The 19,379-nt window shown below is 39.2% G+C and overlaps 1 protein-coding gene across 3 annotated transcripts in view; it reads left to right on the top strand.

Moving 5' to 3' along the window:
• tbc1d22a (TBC1 domain family, member 22a) overlaps positions 1 to 19,379 on the top strand; it is a 281,299-nt gene that overhangs the window by 172,714 nt on the left and 89,206 nt on the right. For all 3 annotated transcript variants that reach the window (XM_059987463.1, XM_059987461.1, XM_059987462.1), the window contains one exon: positions 370 to 497. In XM_059987463.1, the coding sequence (XP_059843446.1) occupies positions 370 to 497 (128 nt within the window). The remainder of the gene's footprint in view (positions 1 to 369; positions 498 to 19,379) is intronic.

The following is a 19,379-nucleotide window of genomic DNA, read 5'->3' as shown; positions in this document are numbered from 1 at the left end:
GTTCAACACATAGTTTTGTGCGACACAGTGGCGTGGCGGTCAGCACAGCGTTTTACAGAACCAGCGAAGTGAGTTCTATTCTGGCCACTTCCTGTAAGGAATGTTCTCCCCGTGTCCATGGGGGTTTCCTCCGGGAACTCCGGTTTCCTCCCACAGTCCAAAGGATGTACCAAAGGATGTTATTTGGTCATTGTAAATTGTTGCATGATTAGGTTAAGATGAAATTGGGGGTTGTTGAGTGTTGCAGCTTGAGGAGTTGGAAGGACTGACTCTGTACTGTCTCTCAATAAATAAATAAATTTACATCAGACTTGTAGTTTTGATATGATGAGTGAACAGCATAAAAAAGTTGAAATTTTTTCCTTGCAGAACAAGTACATAAACACTTACAACAGGCAGAAGTTGAATACCTGCAGTTTGCTTTTCGATGGATGAATAATTTGTTGATGAGGGAACTCCCGCTGCGGTGTACCATCCGGCTATGGGATACCTATCAGGTGAGTTCATCTTCTCTTTACAGTCCATTACCCACTCTTATGAAGCACCTGCGTCAGTTGCATGATTCCTTGAAAAGCATTAACTGCTTTAAGTATAGTACCTTGTATGTATCGTTAATTGACCAAATTAGATGTTACTAATTTTTTGACTTGACATAAACATTGATGTAGAATTGGAAGCACATTTAATAGCTGTTTGTTACATGGAACATGTGGAGACAATAATTAACTTATTTAGATTAGGTGTATTATCTTTTATGGAAAAAGTTAAAACACTTTTAAATTGGCATTACAAATAGGTATAAAAAGCAAGTCTGCCTTTAAGGCATGGTCTTCTATCATCTCAAAGTTCTTCATAGACAATGAAGTTCTATTGAAGTGTAGTCACTGCTGCATTGAAGGAATAGTTCAGTGCCTTGAGAGAAAGGAGTACTTTAGTGACTGGTACGGGTGTAGTGTGACATTTCACTGCTTCAACTTTGCCTTAACTGACAGAAGCATTTTAAAAGAAAATCTTGATGCATGGATTCTTGATTCTGGAGAGAAACAATTCATTGTTCTGAGCTGCATCTGAAGTGAAACAAAGGCAGAAAGTGGCAAATGCACTCAGTCAGATAGCTGCTCGAGAAAGAAAACTTCCTTTTGTACCTGGGATCACATATCAGAATTAGGGCAGAGAGAAAACAAGTTATTTTTAGTTAGCAGAGAAGAGGGATAGTAGAACAAAGGGTAAAATCTTTGATGGGGTGAGACCAGATTTATAAATGTGGCAGATAAGGTCTTCTCCATATAAAGTGTTGCCAATGGTAAGATTATGGAATGTGCTCAGCAGGATAGAATATACAACAAAAGAAAAAAAGGAAAAGAAGAAAATCCGAGGCAGAATGATAGATGGTAGAAATATTCAGATCTTCAATAAAGAAAGAGCGAAGGACGTTAGCTCAAGTTGGAAAATCTGAGTTCAGAAGCCTACTATGTGCCATATGGAATTGATAGTGTTCCTTAAGTTTACATTGGATCTCATTGGGGAAAGTCCCTAGAAGGGAGGAAAGCATCTCAATCTGATTTTGTTTCAGATATCCACCATCTGATTTTTTTTTTGATTTCCCTCCCAAGCACCAGAGTATGAGGTCAATATTCTTTGAACAGCCCATGGATTCCTGAGCAGTTTAAAGGTGAAAAGGGAGATTTTTGAAGGGTATTAGAGGGGCAAAACATTTCACAAATTTTTCACAAATCAGAACATTATGATCAGTAACTTGTGACACATTCTGTGAGTTTCTGAAGATTGCCTTCTGTCTGGAGTGGAGTTCCGGTTTAAGATGGTGCTGGTGAATCTCAGTGTCTTCTTGTTGGTGGCTAAGGAAACCAGGAAAACAACTAAATACTTTGTTAATCACTCTTTTTCTGGCGAATGATCATCGCAGGCAATAGTCTGTAACTTCCCTTTGGACTTGGAGGCAATTTGGTGTGGTAGAACCAAGGCAAGGCAGCAGGCCAGTTGCAGAGAGCAAGCAAGACCATGGCTTGATCAAATTAAACGGCAGTCTGAATTGGAAAGGTTGGGCACAGGTTAAATCAAGGTGTTGGAGTCCATCCCCAGAAGTGAAAAGACTGTTGTTTGGACGACAATTTAGGTGCCAGACCAGATTGAAAAGGCCGGGGTGTCGGGGCCCAAGGGGAGGGTTGAGCCGTTCAGCTCGCTGCTCTGCTCTGCACTAAACTAAGGGCCTGTTGACAAACTCTTCGTGCACTTCAAGTTGGAATGCTATTTGCTTGTGTGTATTGTTTGAATGATTTGTTTTCTGTCTGCACTTTGAGTGTTTGACAGTCTTTTTATGCTGTTTTTGGTTTCTTTGTTTCATGGCTACCTGTAAGGAAATGAATCTCAAGGTTATATAATGTATACATACTTTGATAATAAATGTACTTTGAACTTTTGATTTTCCTTAGTGGCTGTACTTTATTTCTCTCATCAAACTAAAGGGATCTCTGGTGCTGTCATAAATATGAAAATCACTTAACCACTTTTGTGATTTTAGCAGCTATTTTGGTGGTTGCAGACCTTAGTTTTCCCTCGCATTGTAATCCTAATATCTTAGTAAAATTTGAGGTCAAGTCTAATTTGTACTTGTAGTTTATTCAAATATACAAGCATCTGTTCAAAGTAAATTTATTATCAAAGTATATCTATGTCACCACATACAACTGAGGTTAATTTTCTTAGGGGTAGACATAATAAATCCAAGAACCATATTAGAATCAATGAGAGACCACACCCAGTAGACATACAACCAGTGTGCAAAAGACAATAAACTACAAATACAGAAAGAGGAAATAATAATAATAAATAAATAAGCGATAAATATTGAGAACATGAAATAAGGAATCTTTGAAAGTGAGTCCATAGGTTGTGGGAACATTTCAATGATTGGAAAAGTGAAGTTGAATGATTCACGAGCCTGATGGTGGAGGGGTGGTAAACTGTTTCTGATGGCAGCAGCAAGAAGAGAGCATGACCTGGGTGATGGGGGACCCTAATGATGTATGCTGATTTCCTTTGATAATGCTCCATAGAGACATGCTCAATGATGAGGAGGCTTTATCCTCGATGGACTGGGACATATCCACAACTTTTTGCAGGATTTTCTGCTCAAGGGCTTTGGTGTTTCCATAGCAGGCTGTGATGCATCCAGTTAATATACTCTCCACCACATACTGTTCATCAAAGTTTTAGATGTCATGCTAAATCTTTGCAAGCTCCTAAGAAAGTAGAGGCGCTGTCGTGATTTCTTTGTAATTGTACTTACCTGCTGAGCCCAGGACAGGTCCTTTGAAATGATCTGTCATTGCTGACTCAAATTCACTGTGTTCAAATTGCCTTTAATGCTTCTGCTCTCTCTCATTCACTGCAATTCTCAGGAGTGAGTGGTGTCTGTGCATGAATTCCTTTAACATGAGTGACTGTTGGATACCAGCTACTCAATGAATTGGCAGACAAAGTAGAAAGAAAGGCCAAGGCAATAGCTGCATAAATTTTGAACTTGCACACATGCACACACATACACATCTTACCCCATTTCCTTAGCTGACCTACTTCTACCTCACCACCACCACCTTCTCCCCACCCAGCTGCACTTCTCAACAATTCTTCCCTTTCCTTAGTTCTCCTCTCTTTCAACTCTGGACTCTTGCACTGACTCATTTCTTTTGAATACATCATTTGGCATCATCAATAACGTTTCGATCGTTGTAATTGCCTGTTTCAGCTTGTATAAATTTATCATGCAAATAACAGGGGACTGAGAATATTATCCTATTAAGTTTTGCTAGTTTCAGGCAGAATGCTGTCCAGTTCTCATCAACCTTGTTTGCTGTTTTTAAGCCAATTTCCAATTTTGCCAGCTCATTTCCATTAATTCTTTAAGACTTAATCATCCTTGAAGTACATCAAGTAAATTATATTTTCTGGATTCACCTTGGTCTACTAATAAGGCTAATTTCTCATAAAACTCCATGGCATATGTGCAAATTAACAACATTTATGAATATACGACTTCTAGATTCCTTTTGACCTTTAGACCAATTTTGATGCCTTCCAGCAAAGAATTTACCTAGAGTCTGTGAACAGACAAAATAATATATCATCTCTGTCATGTTTTTCTTAAAATAAAAAAGCAAGTTTTTTCCCTCTTCCTTTCCAGTCCTGATGAAGTATCTCAGCCCAAAATGACAACTATTTATTCCTTTCTTCATGCTGCCTGTCTTGCTAATTTCCTCCAGCATTTTGTGTTTAGCTGAACATTTCTGGCATCTGCAGAATCTCTTGTTTGATTTTTAGAATTGGTTACCTGTAAGGCCTTAAACATAGAACTTATGATAGGACAGCACAGTATGGGCCTTTTGCTTATGGTGTTGTACTAACCGTTGAACCTACTCCACAATCAATCTTGCTTTTCTCGCTTACATAACCCACAACTCTCCATTTTTTTTCATCCATGTGTCTTAAGTGACTTAATTGCCTCTAATGTATCAGGCTCTACCAGTAGCCCCAGCAGTTCATTCCAGACATTTGCCATTCTCTGTGTTCAAAACAAGCTATCTCTGACATCTCCCCTAAACCTTGTTCTATGTACCTTAAAAGGATGTTCTCTGGTATTAGATACTGCTGAACTGGGAAAAAAGATGCTGGCTGTCCACTCTATTTATGCTTCTTATTATATTGGGCACCTTCATCAAGTCACCTCTCATCCTCCTTTGCTGCAAAGAAAAAAGCCTAATTGACTCAACCTTTGCACATAAGGCATTCCCTAATCCTCTATGCCCTCTTGAAAGCTTCTATATCCTTCCTATATGAAGTGACCAGAACTGAATACAGTACTCTAAGTGTAGTCTAACCAGAGGTTTATATAGCTGCAACATTACCTTACTCTATCTCGCACTAATAAAGGCCAACACTCTATGTACCTCTTTAATCACCCTATCAACTTGGGCAGCAACATTTAAGGATCATTGAACGTGGAACCCAAGATCTCTCTGTTCCTCCACACTGCTAAGAATCCTGCCATTTACCTTGAACTCCACCTTTAGGTTTAACCTTACATTTTTCTGGATTGAACTCCATCTGCCACTTATGGGCCCAGCTTGCCTGTGTTCCATTGTAACGTACAACAACCTTCTAAACCATCCACAATCCCACCAACATATGTACCATCTATAGACTTACCAACCCACCTTCATTTATAATAATCACAATGAGCAGGGGTCCCAGAACAGATCCCTGGGATTATCATTGGTTACCAACTTCCAAGCAGAGTATGTTCTATCTGCTACCACACCTTGCCTTCTGTGGGCACGCAAATCTGAATCCACACTGCCAAGTTTCCCTGGATCCTGTGCTTCATGACTTTCTGGATCCCTAATGACGAGTATTGGGTATAATTCACTGACCAGATAAACAGTCAATAACAATTTAGTACATAATTGTTGAGGCAGGTCACTAATTTTGTTGGAAGGCATAGCATTCAGCATTCCTCTTGTACTGAAATATACCCATTATTTCCTTTACTTATAAAATGATTAGATTCGATTTTGCTCCTGAGGACACCTTTCACACTTCTTGCTAATGCCCAGCTGCTAGGATCTGTGTATGTTTTTTTCTTCTTCTTTTGTTTTGTACCTGAGACACTTTTTTCATTAGTGAAGTTCTTGCCTTTTAGGAGCTTTGTCTGACAGCTCCCAATACTTTATTGTCTTTTTAATAATATAACATATAGAATACAAGCAGGCAAAGGTTAGTCAAGCTTGCCCTGAATTCAGTAAGGTTGTGGCTGATGCTATGCCTCAGTTGAATTCATAGGAAGAGTTATTCTGAATAGTTTTAAGAGTGAGAAATTAAAATCAATACAAAATAGTATCCTTAGAGTAGGTTATATAGAAGTATTAACCAGGTAATATCTTGAATATATGTCTCAGAAATTGAGATAATGTTAAGCTAGAAACTGAAAATACTACCCAGTTTAACAACATGAACTCCATTAACCTTTATGGTTTTTTTTCTACTGTGACAAACTTACTTGATCTACAAAGTATTTCCAACATTCACTGTTAATATTTTGTGCAATGCTGATTTATATTTATCAGATAAATACTTAATTTCATCCAGCAGTATGTGTGCATGTGGTGTGTTTTGTCTCTTATTGTGAAGAAAAAATCAGTGTTGCCATTGACACTCTGTGAATCTGTCATTTATCAACTAAATAGTTTGATAGTTATTCCCTGACCCTGACTGCCTCATTGCACAATGGGTGTTCAGTCCCTGTACAATTATATCAGCCATCAAGAAGGCCTTGAAGCTGTCCACTTCTTTCTCAACAAAAGATCCAGCCAGTTCTCCCACCACCACCCTCCATCTGGCCGAACTGGTCCTCACCCTCAACAATTTCTCCTTTGGCTCCTCCCACTTTCTCTGGTCTCAAAAGGTAGCCATAAGCACCCGCATGGGCCCCTGCTGTGCCTGCCTTTTCGTTAGCTAAAAGACCAGTCTTCATTTCAAGCCTTCCTTGGTAATGCTCCCCAGTTCTTCCTCTGCTACATTGATGACTGCTGAGCAACAATTTTATCAACTTTGCCTCCAACTTCCACCCTGCCCTTAAATTCATGTGGTCTATTTCTGATACCCTTCTCTCTTTTCTCGATCTCTCTGTCTCCATCTCTAGAGGCAAGTTGTCTACTGATATATTTCATACACTTACTAATTCCCATGGCTATCTTGACTATATCCCTTCCCACACTGTCTCCTGTAAGAATGCTCTTCCCTTTTCTCAGTTTCTTCACCTTCACTGCATCTGTTCCCAGGATGAAGCTTTCCTTTCCAGTACATGACAGAAGTCCTTCTTCAAAGAGCAGGATTTCCTTTCCTCCACCATCCTCACCTCTATCTCCTCCATTTCCCTGACATCTGCACTCATTCCATCTTCCTGCCATTTTAACAGGGCTGGAGTTCCTCTTGTCGTCATCTACCACTCCTTGTGCCACTGCAACCAACACAGCATTCTCTGTGATGTCTGCCGTCTGAATCAGGATCCTAACACCAACATACCTTTACCTCCTCTTCTCTGCTTTCCCTAGGGATTGCTCTCTCCATGATTCCTTGTCCATTTGTCACTCCCCACCAATCTCTCTCAGGGCACTTGTCCTTGCACATGGCAAAAGTGCTACATCCACCCATTCACCTACTCCTTCACCTCCACTCAGGGCCCCAAACAGTCCTTTCAAATGTAGCAGTGCTTCACCTATAAATCTGTTGAGGTCATCTAATGTATCCAGTGCTCCCGATTGGTGAGACCCAATGTAAATTGGGGGACCGCTTTGTCGAGCACCTCTGCTCCATCAGCCAAAAGTGGAATTTCTTGGTGTCCACCATTTTAATTCCTATTCCCATTTCCCGTTCCAATATTTCAGTCCAAGATCTCCTCTTTTGCCATGATGAGGCCACTCTCAGGATGGAGGAGCAACACCTCATATTCCGTTGTGGTAGCCTCAAACCTGATGGCATGAACATCGATTACTCCTTCTGGTAAATAATTTTTCCTTTCCCCTTCATTCTTCTTCTTCAGAATTCTTCAGAATTCCCCATTCTGGCCTCTTACCTCTTATCCTCACCTGGCTATCACCTCCTCTGGGTACCCCTCCTCCTTCCCTTTCTCCCATGATCCACTCTCCTTTCCTGTCAGATTCCTTTTATCTAGCCCTTTATCTTTCCCACCCACCTGGCTTCATCTATCACCCTGTAGGTATCTTCCTATCTCTTCCTCCCCCCCCCCCCCCCCACTTATTATTCTGGCATCTTCCTCTTTGCTTTCTAGACCTTAAGAAGGAACTCAGCCTGAAACGTTGACAGTTTGTTCTGTGGATGCTGTCTGGCCTGCTGAGTTTCTCCAGCATTTTGTGTCTGTTGCTCTGGATTTCCAGCATCTGCAGCATCTCTTGTGTTTTTGATCGTTATTGACTACTTTTTATGTTAGTCTCACACAGTCCCATTTAGCTGTCATCCCCATGCAGATGTACCTACGTTGTTTCTCAATCCAGCAAGAATTCTATTTTAAAATTCTCACTCATGTTTTCAGAAATCACATTGATTAGCTTCTCCCTCTCTTTGTAACCTTGTACAATTCTAGTCTAAAGAACATTCCTGATATTAAGATAGAAACAATTACAGCTGCTGGAACCAAAAGAGCAAAGCAGAATGCTGGAAGAACTTGCAGTATCTATGGAGGGCAACATTCCTGGTTGAGACTCTGCATCAAGTTTGAGAGGGAACAGGAATGTTGCCAGTACATAGTGTTACGTAAAGAGTTTGTGGATTGGTAGTGATAGTTGCTGGTGGGTCATAGCTTGAGCCCAATGGGGGGGGGGGGGGGGGGGGGGAGGCATGATGGAATGGTGGAACCAGGTATGGGAAAGATGGAATTGATGAACAGAGGGAGGCAAAAACTAAATGACGGACAGAAATCGGTGTGGGAGGAGAGCACTGAAGGGAGAGATTACCTGAAATACAAGATGTTCTTCTCAAAGTATGTATGCAATATACAACCCAGAGATTTATATTCCCGCAAACATGAAACAATGAAACACCATGGAATCCATTCAAAGAAAACATTAAATGGCCAATGTGCAAAAAAAAAACAACAAATCACACAAACAGCATAAAAAGAGCAATAACACATGGAATATTAAACATAAAACTGTAGAGGTCTTGAATGATTCTAGGAATGTTCAATTTAGTTCAGTTCCGTTTAACTTAGTTCTGGGCTGTGCGTTGATTGCAGAGCCAGTCCGCCAAGATCAATATCGTGCAGAATGGCAATAAAAAAGATGAGTAATCAAAACATAGAAATACAAATGCCATGAAGTACAGGATCCTCTAACAACAAGTCCAATCCATAAATCACACCAATTACAATAGCTCAGGTAGAGGAAAGATAGCTTGATGTGGGAAAGGGAAGGAGAGTTCAAAGTTCGAAGTACATTTATTATCGAAGTATGTATAAATTATACAATCTTGAGGTTCATTTGCTTACAGGCAGCCATACAAGAAACTCAAAATAACCCAATTTTAAACAAAGACCATGGGGGAGGGGGGAGGGGAGTGGAAGAGAGAGAGAGAGAGAAGAGAAAGAATCTCAAATCACGCAAACAATAAAAGCAAGCAACAGCATTTAGAACCAAAGTGAGTCCATAGACATGAAGCCTGGTACAGCCAGGGAAGGCCTATAGCCTCAGCTTCAGTTCATCACACAGCGGGGCAAATCGTAGCAAGGCTCACAGACACGAAGCCCCTAGCAGCCATAGCAGGGCATAGCCTCAGCCTCAGTGCTGCGGCTTGCAGAGAGCGGTGTAAACATCGTGGAGCAGCAAGTGGCCTGACCCTTGTTTCCAGTCCTGGCACTCTGCCGTTTCAGTCTATCTGAGCTGGTATTTAACTCGTCCAAACTCCGAGTCATCCCCCCACACTAGGACCCGATGTACCCCGCTGCATCGGTACGTTCTGGGCCTGGACCCCGCCACCACGTTCCGGCCCTTATCTGACCATCCCAAATCGGCCCGGTCCTCAGATTGATTCAACCTTGTTCTCGGTTTAGGTGGATGGTCTCTGATCCAACTCCTCTGTGCCTGCTCCAACTCTTACTCCATCTCAAATGTGCCTTGACCACGCTCCAACTTTGCATCGTATCCACAGGCCTCGACCCTCAAGTCAGTCTCGCCTTCACTTGGTTCTTCGTTGGTTGTGGTGTTAGTTTACCACAGTTTTCCACTGGAAAAGTGTTTATATTAATAAAGTATTTAATTGTATTTCTTGCTTTATGATTTACCAGTAAACTGTCATCCAGCTTCAGTAGCGCGACCTTAAACCATAAGTTAAAATGTTATGCAGTAGCTGTGGAAAGTAGCACAGTGGCTTTATAAAATGTAGCTTACAAACAGGTGAATTTTCTAATTTCATGTAACCCACAGTTCAGGTGTTCTCCCATATACATATTTACCTTTTCTCCTAGTTTTCTTGTCACTTTTTTACTCCCTCCCATTCCCTCCATCACTCAGTTAGTTCTATTTATCATTTATCTGCTTGCTATCTGGTTCCATCTATAATGTACCAGCCTCTTTATCCTACCAATCTCACAGTGCTATATGCAGGCAATCTTTTCACTTCATTCTCAGTCATGACTTCAAGCCTTGAGTTTAATCACATTACTGCTGGGAGCTGTTCATTTTGTCATTGTAGCAGGAAATCTTTTATTGTTGAATTATTTTAAATTATGCTACCAAGTTTCTTTTCAAAAGCTGTATATTCATTAGCTACAATAATTTATTAAAGCTGTAACTTGACCAGCCAAATTTTCTCTGAACAGCTTTTACTACTTCCAAATAATTCAATGCATACAACTCATTACAGTCTAATCTTGGTTTACTTTTTCTTATTGACTTACTGGGCAACTGGGAACAGTTGTAATACACTATGGTTTATAAATAACATTTTAATCCAGTAAATATAGACAAATGAAAAATTCTTTTACTTCATGTTGTAGGGATGTTTAAGCATTTTTGTTTTTACAATGTTAAGGGCTTAACTACTGCATAATTTAATTGTTCCAACCAATAAGTTTGGAATGCAGAAGAGAATTTTTTTATATTGAATCACAATCAAAAATTTAATTAGAATGAACGGTTTTGGACAAGATGTAAAACAGCAGACAATTTGGATTAATTATGAAATAAACTTTAAATTTTAGATTTTATATAGCCCATATTCTGTTACTTTCTTCTGAAATATATTTCCATTGAGATGTATTTTAAACCTGAGTGTGTTGGCAATCAATTTAAGTTCCATTTCAATTTCGTCTTTCATTTAGTGATCATCATTCTTACTGCAATTCTTTAGAATAATCAAAACTATCACTCATTAAAGCAGAAAGTTTATTTTTAAACATGCATTTTGGTTTGTATATTTCATGAATACCAAGTAAAGACTGAGGAGAAATTTGTAATTCCACCTATACAACTGTATATTTAAAGAAGTCTTGATGTTCAATAGAGGCTGATACAATAAGCAGAATACATGCAGAGGGTTTGGTTAATTGGGACACATCAGGACCAGTATATTTTGACCCAATTAGCCAGTTTCATGGAAATCATTAAAAAGGTATTATTTAACTGAATAACAAATTATCTATTTAAATGAATACTACCAATATCACTACTGTACTATAATACAGTTTTTGTAATAGTTATAAACAGAGGGATTCATCCAATGTATGTTGCTGTGCTATTTTGATTGATTATAAATGAACAAAATTAGTGCAGACACCTAGTGCAGAGAATGGACCGTCTTCATACAATGCTTTCAATGATGGCATCCTCATTTATCTTGTAACATTCAAGATGATTGTCAATAACTTTAAATTCTTCATAGTCCATCACTATCTGAAGTAGAGAGATTGTTACCCTTTCATTCCCAGCTGTTTCTGACATCTCCTAACCTTGAATGCTTGACACTGCAGTGGGCAAAATAGTGCTGTTGAGTGAAGAGTTCCAAGATTTAGACCCAGAAATGATGAAGAACCACCAAAATATTTACAAGTGCGAGTGGTGTGTGACCAAGCAGAAAAGGTGCAGTTGGTGGGGTCCCATACACTTACTGTGGCTTGGTGAATAATTGCAGTAGGTATCAACTCTGAAGCTATCGTGCTCTGGCGGTAGAGTGACTGAATGTTTTGGGTAGTTAATGCTTGAGCAACATCAAGTGAGTTGCTGTATTCAGGATGATGTCAGACTTAATAAAAACTCGTTATGGATGCAAACAATATTCCATCACGTTCTTGAGTTGTATCTTGTAGATGGTAGAAAGCTCTTGGGAAGTCAGGAGATGTCATTCTTTTGGTTGCTGCTTATGTGGCCACTCCAGCTGATTATTCTTTTGAATTATGACACACGCACTCTTAAAAGAGCAACAGCGGACTCTAGGCGATGGCAACCTCAGAATATCCAGACGTCCTCTTGTAGATTCTTTCTTTCTGTAGGTGGCCACTGCCTGCTATTTTTATGGCACATCTATTATTTGCCACCTGTCAGTGTAGGTCTTAATGTTGTCTATGTCCTGCTGCATGCAGGCATGAGCTGCCTCAAAGTTCAAAGTACATTTATCATCAAAGTATGTATAGTATGTACAACCTTGAGTTTCGTCTCCTTTCAGGCCGCCACAAGACAAAGAAACCCAATAGAATTCATTTAAAAAAAAAGACGGTCAAATACCCAATGTTTAGAAAAAAAAAGAAACAAACCATGCAAACAATAAAATAAGCAAATATCATTCAGAACTAAAGTTCACAGAAGTAAGTCCATAGCCATGAAGCTAGTCACAGCCCATCCAGGAGCCTGTTAGTTGTAGGCTTTAGTTCAGCACAGAGATGAGTAAATGTCGCAGAGCAGCGAGCTGAAATGGCTTGTCTCCAACACCCTGACTTTTTCAATCTGGCCTGGTACTTAAATTTGGTAAACGTCAGGTCGTTCCTCTCTCTTGGACCCAGGCCCTGCCGCTTTGATGCACTCTCAACTCTTGGACCCACCACCTCAATTTAGCCCATACCCGACTTTTCCAATACAGCATGGCAATTAAATCAGTCAAACTTTGGCTTATTCCGTGCTCTCCGGCCCAGGCTCTGCCACCTCAGTTTGGCCTGTATTCGTCATGCTAAAACCGGTCCTGCTCCTTCGAGATTTCAGTTCACATTGCAAAAATCCCAGGTCTGGCAGTTCAGAAGCTCAACTCTGAACTGGCTTCATTTGCTGATGACTGACAAAAGGAAATAGATATTTTGCAATCAACATCAGCCATGCTGTTGTGATGCCTGTTCCAGCCAGAACTTCTGTGTTTGTTGGGGCTTGGTATGTGCAGGCCTGTAGTAGGTAGGGAGTAGTGAGCGCAGGTGACCATAAAATTTCAGGATCTATCAACTGTATTGCCTCCTTGTGATCAGTTTAACTGGTAAATAATTTTCATTATCTTAATTGCAGCAATGCTGTCACATCAGATAACACGGCCACAAAGTTTGTATCTTCATCTGTTTTTCCTTGTTTCATTGAATCTAATTTGGTTGGTATTTGTCCATTCACATTACATTTGCATCAGTCTGTGTCTCATCCAAACTTATAATGTTCTTTAGAAATCTCATTTGATACCTACTCAGTGACAGGTCCTACCATTGACTAAGTGACATTTGAAATGTAATTTTATGTTGCTTGCTTAATGAAGAAATACCTAATTTCTGATTTGAAATTGGAAACAATGTTATTCATTTGGTAATGCTTTTTAGAATATATTGGATATAAGTTCTTCAAATTTCTTAATGACACATACATTTACAGATGATTCTAACAGGAAATTACAACTAGATTGCCAGGAGATTACCTTTATTGTCAAAGATTATTGCTTCTCATGGACTCATTTGATCGAGAAGAGTATTTCACTCAAAATAGAAATTTCTTTCAGGTGAATCATACCTTAATAATAATGATTTTATTTTTGGAAAGATATGGGGAATTTTAACATCTGTCATCTCAACATTTGGCAATAAATATTTTCTAAGTAAGGTTTCTTTTTCATTCTGTGAAAATCTGAAGAATCTTAACAAATGTGAAACGGTGAAAGGTCCGTTACTTTCATTGGCAATCGATGACATTGACAAAACGGTATTATGATGAAAGCAATTTTGTTTTTCTAAGCTGATTAATTAGAACTGTTCAAGCTACTTATACATTAAACTGTAATAAGTACATGATCAATTATTGTGTTAACATTTGCAGTAACAACACTTGCCCACATATTCCCTCAAAAATTATTTTTCAAATACAGTGGCATGCAAAAGTTTGGGCACCCCGGTCAAAATTTCTGTTACTGTGAATAGCTAATTGAGTAAAAGATGACCTGATTTCCAAAAGGCATAAAGTTAAAGATGACACATTTCTTTAATATTTTAAGCAAGATTATTTTTTATTTCCATCTTTTACAGTTTCAAAATAACAAAAAAGGAAAAGGGCCTGAAGCAAAAGTTTGGGCACCCTGCATGGTCAGTTCTTAGTAACACTCCCTTTGGCAAGTATCACAGCTTGTAAACACTTTTTGTAGCCAGCTAAGAATCTTTCAATTCTTGTTTGGGGGATTTTCACCCATTCTTCCTTGCAAAGGGCTTCTAGTTCTGTGAGATTCTTGGTCCATCTTGCATGCACTGCTCTTTTAAGGTCTATCCACAGATTTTTGATGACGTTTAGGTCGGGGGACTGTGAGGGCCATTTCAAAACCTCCAGCTTGCGCTTCTTGAGTTAGTCCATTGTGAATTTTGAGGTGTGTTTAGGATCATTATCCTGTTGTAGAAGCCATCCTCTTTTCAACGTCAGCTTTTTTTTTACGGTGTGATGTTTGCTTCCAGAAGTTGCTGGTATTTAATTGAATTCATTCTTCCCTCTACCAGTGAAATGTTCCCCGTGCCACTGGCTGCAACACAAGCCAAAAGCTGATCGATCCACCCTTGTGCTTAACAGTTGGAGAGGTGTTCTTTTCATGAAATTCTGCACCCTTGTTTCTCCAAACATACCTTTTTGCTCATTGCGGCCAAAAAGTTCTACTTTAACTTCATCAGTCCACAGACCTTGTTTCCAAAATGCATCAGGCTTGTTTAGATGTTCCTTTGAACTTTTTGAATACAACTTAAGGATTTTGGGCTGCTGATCATGAAAATCACTATCGAATTTCCCTATCATGCACCACTTATTTTTTGAAATTACCTATATTTGTTATTGCAGTTCATAATTCAGGTCAATTAAAATGTCATGCACAATGTAAGCTGAAAAATTTTCTCTCATGTCCATGCATGCCTGGGCATGCTTAGGCAAGGCGGATGCTGTATGGCAGGACAGGTTTTAGAAAGGCTATACATTTCCGTGACGGATTTTGATATTTCAGATGGATGTTTCCCAGAATAACTGATGCCAAGATTAGGGAAGGTATTTTTGTTAGACCATAAATCAAACAGGTCATCAATGACAGGCAATTTGAAGAACTTCTCATGGAACCGGGGAAAATTGCATGGAAGGCATTCAAGGATGTTGTTGAAAATTTTCTTGGCTGCTATAGAACACCAAACTACTTCCAGCATACAAAAACATGAAGTGGAACATGTCACTGAAGATTAATTTTCAGCATTCCCATTTAGACTTCCTCCCTGCAAGTCTTGGCACTGTCATTGATGAGCATGATGAAAGGTTTCACCAGGACATTGCAGTCATGGAAAAACGGTATCAGGGCAACTGGAATCCATCAATGCTGGCTGATTGTTATTGGACACTTAAGTGAGAAGCCTCAGACACTAAGTAGAAATGAAAATCATCAACACAAGAGTTTTAGATGAAAATTAAAACCATGATATTCATTAAAAGTTTGCTTCTTCAAATTCTTGTGTGATACAAGTAGTCTGAAATTATATTTGTGTTCAGCTTCAAGCAGTATATCATAAACTTAATTCAGGCCCTTCAGCCCCCAAAGCTGTGCTGAACATGAAATAGATGGTTAACATTTTGGGCTCTGACCCTTCATTAGGATTTGAAAGAAAGGGGACAGAAACCAGAAAAGCGAGGTGGGTTGTGGGGGAGGAGCACAAGTTTTCAGGTGATAGGTGAGACCAGGAGAGGGGAAAGGTTGGTGGGTAGGGGAGGGAGAAAGAAGTAAGAAGTTGGAAGGGCAGAGTTGATAGCAGAAGAAAGTGGACCATGGAAAAAAAGAGATGGAAGAGGGGAACGAGATTGAGGTGATGGGCAGATGAGGAAAAGAAAATGAATGAGAAGGAAACTAGAATGGGGAATGGAAAAGAGAGAAGGAGGGAAGAGGAGGGAAATTATTGGAAGTTGGAGAAATTGATGGTTATGCCATTAGGATGGAGACTACCCAGATGGAATACAAAGTGTTGCTCTTTCAAGCTGAGTTTTGTCTCATCATAACCATAAAGGAGGCCATGGATAGCCACTGAGTGAGTGCTTCTTCTGAACTGTGATCACTGCAATCTGCAGCTTGTAGTTTCCCTTTAAGAAACATACTTTCAAACTTTCTAAACAAGCTAGTGATTTTATGATCTCCTAAAGGATTTGGCAAAGTTTGTTCTCAAGAATGCAGGTATGGCATTGTGAAGAAGAGAAAGTTAAGCTGTAATTGCGGAAGAGATGGCTGGGATGGACTTCAAGCTGGATTAAAGCATTGGTGTCCAAGAGCGGAAAATGAACCGATGTTCAACCCCACTACTCTGTGCTGGCCAAGATACACTACCGGAGACCACCGAGTTTGCCCGTTTAACTCATCTTCCTCTCTTCACTATGACCATCAGGCAGGAGGTGCAGGAGTCTTGGGCCCCATGCCGCCAGTTTCAAGAGCAGTTGTTGCCCAGTAGTCATCGGGTTCCTGGACCACCTTCACTTACTTCAGGGCTGAACTGACTCTGCAGCCTGTGGACTCACTTTCAGGGCTCTGCAGTTCATGTTCTTAGTATTATTTGTTTACTTTTTTTGGTAATTTGTATGATTTGTTCTCTTTTGCACATTTGATGTTTGTTGGTCTTTGTTATTGTGTTTTTTTTGTGAATGCTATTGTGTTCTTTCTGTGTTATATATGTGTGTTAGATCTGCTATCATTTCATAATCGTCTCCAAAAGTTAAGATGCCCCTTATCTGCAAGGGCTCTAAATGTTGAGCATGTAACTGATAAATACAGTAACTTATTTGATTTTTAAATGGTTTAGTTTCTACTAAAGCTTCCAAGTTATTCTGAATGAGGTTTCTACCTTTATGATTCCAAGTCTGGGTTTTTTTTATCTTGACTTTCAGCCTTAATTAGTTGCCGGTTATCTGCCAGGCATCCATGCACATCACTTCAGAAGGCAGTGACAACTCCGTCAGAGTAAAAGAAGTCTTTTTAAAAGACATTGTATCTTCTGTTTTTCAGCTGTATAGTGCAAGACCAAAGAAGAACATTTACGCTTCTTTTACAGTTAACATAAATAATGCAACACAAGACTTGGATGAATTATTGTTCCATTTATATCACAGCAGAAGAATTGCTGCATAACTTTGTTAACGAGATTGTTCATTTTGGATGATTAAAATACCACTTTCTGATGTAATCTGATGCATATCTTTTAATATTTGCTGGGAGAAAAGAAACATATCAGTTGACATAAACATAGAAAAAACAAATGCATTTGACAAGCAACCAGACTGCAGAAATTTAAAATGCATTATCTTTTGTGACAAAGTGGTTTAAGTGGAGAAAATTGGGTGGTCAAAGATTTAAAAAAACTGCGCAATGTGGATTCCATATGATATGAACAGCAGAAATATTTAATGGGGGTAGCGATAATCAATCTAATTGCTCATAGGACTGAACTGTGAAATTAAACATTTTCCAAAATATTTCATGTAAATTCTTTGCATGAAGGCATGGTATTCATGCTTCATTTCAAAAAGAAAATCTTGTTTTTATGATCATTGTCCTCAACATGCAATCATTACTTTAAAATTAATTTTTATCTTGAGTTTGAAGAGATTGTACTTAAGTACTCAATATAATAATGAAGATGGAAGCAAGTCTGATCAATTTCACTTTCTGTCAGTAATAGATTGTGTTGGGAAGAAAAATGAAATACCGGCAGTAGTTAGGTCAATTTCGTTGCAAAGGTGTAGTTGATGTTTCAGGTTGAAGATCATTCACCTGAACTCTTGTCTCTTTCTACAATTCCAGATTGATCTCCTGATTACTTGTACACTTTGTTGCAGATTTCCAGCTCTGCATTTTTTAACTCTTGTTCATGTCAGTATTTGAGGTTGTGATGTTTCTGTATAGTTTCTCTGTGATGACTATTTAAAGACAAAAAAAATAATGTTTGTAAAATCGCATTACTTGTGAAATTGGGCAAAATTATGTTTTTTTTTCTAACAGAATCATAGAGCAGTACAGCATGGATGCAGATCCTTCAGCTTACTAAGCTCATCCTGACCACAGTGTCCAACCAGCTCATCCCAGTTTCTTGCACTGATCCCATACCCCTCTAAGCCCCGCACCTCCATCTCCCTATCCGAGTGCTTCTTAAATGATCCTATTCTACCTGCCTCAGACACTTCTTCTGGCAGATCATTTGTTTATCGATATCTTCGAAACCTTATGATGCTTTACTGTTGGAAGCATTGGCTATTTTACTGTGACCTGTGAGACACACTGGTGGAAAAAATGGGGTGTTTTTAATGCTGCCTTGATATATTTGTGAAAGAAACTGCAAGAGGTGTCATGTTAGTTCAGGGCAAGATTTTTCTTAGAAATTCCATCTGTTCCGTATAGATCTGCCAGCAATTTTTCACACATGTAACTGATTGTTTAAAAATAAATGAATAAGCCTGGACTTTCTATTAAAGTTAAAAATAATTATGATGAAGGCACAGCAGTGTCCTCACTTCCTAAGGAGATGGAGGTAAGCGAGGCTCCCCCGCCCCCCAGTCTTAACTACATTTTATAGGAGCACCATTGAAAGCATCCAGACACGTCGCATCTCCATCTGGTATGGAGCAGCCGAGTATCGGTCCCAAAGCTCTTACAAAGTACTGTGAGAACGGCTGAGAGGATCATAGGGGTCTTCCTACCATCCGTCAGGGACATTTATCAGGAGCACTGCATGTGCAGGGCCCTTAGTATTATCAGAATTGAAAATTGGATAAAAACACTCCTCATGCTGGAAATCTGAAATAAAAATGATGAAACTATTACGCTTACCATTCATCAATTGTGTGGAGAAGAGAAACAGTATTTTTGCTGCAGATGATGACCTTTCATCAAAAAGTTGTAAATTATGATACAGATTGATTATTGAAATGGTTGAGTATTAAAGACTATGAAAATGAGATTTATAGTTCCCATAGAAGTAGAATGGGGAATTAAAGCTGTTGCTTTTTCTAGACTGGGTGTTTTGGATCACTGAAAGGGAACAAGTGAAAGGGCAGGTGTTGCATGCAAGGAGATGGAAAAGCAAACAATGGAATCACATAGGAAATGGACCCTATGCAATGCTGAAGGTTATGTTTAGGGTGATGGGAAACAAGTTTTTCATGGTAGAATAATGCTGTAAGTAATGGAAGTTACAGAAATTGATCCATTGAATGCAGAGGCTGATGGTGAAGACAAGGGAAACCAGGGAGTAGAAAGTCCTAAACAAACAGATGTGCTTGAAAATACTTTCATTTGTAGTGAATGGGAAACTATGGTTAAGAATAAGTGAATGATTTTGAAAGCACTGG

This window comes from Hypanus sabinus, chromosome 13 (genome assembly GCF_030144855.1).
Source record: "Hypanus sabinus isolate sHypSab1 chromosome 13, sHypSab1.hap1, whole genome shotgun sequence".
Taxonomy (NCBI): domain Eukaryota; kingdom Metazoa; phylum Chordata; class Chondrichthyes; order Myliobatiformes; family Dasyatidae; genus Hypanus; species Hypanus sabinus.
Note: the sequence above shows the minus strand (reverse complement) of the source record. Positions and strands in the feature narration are given on the sequence as shown.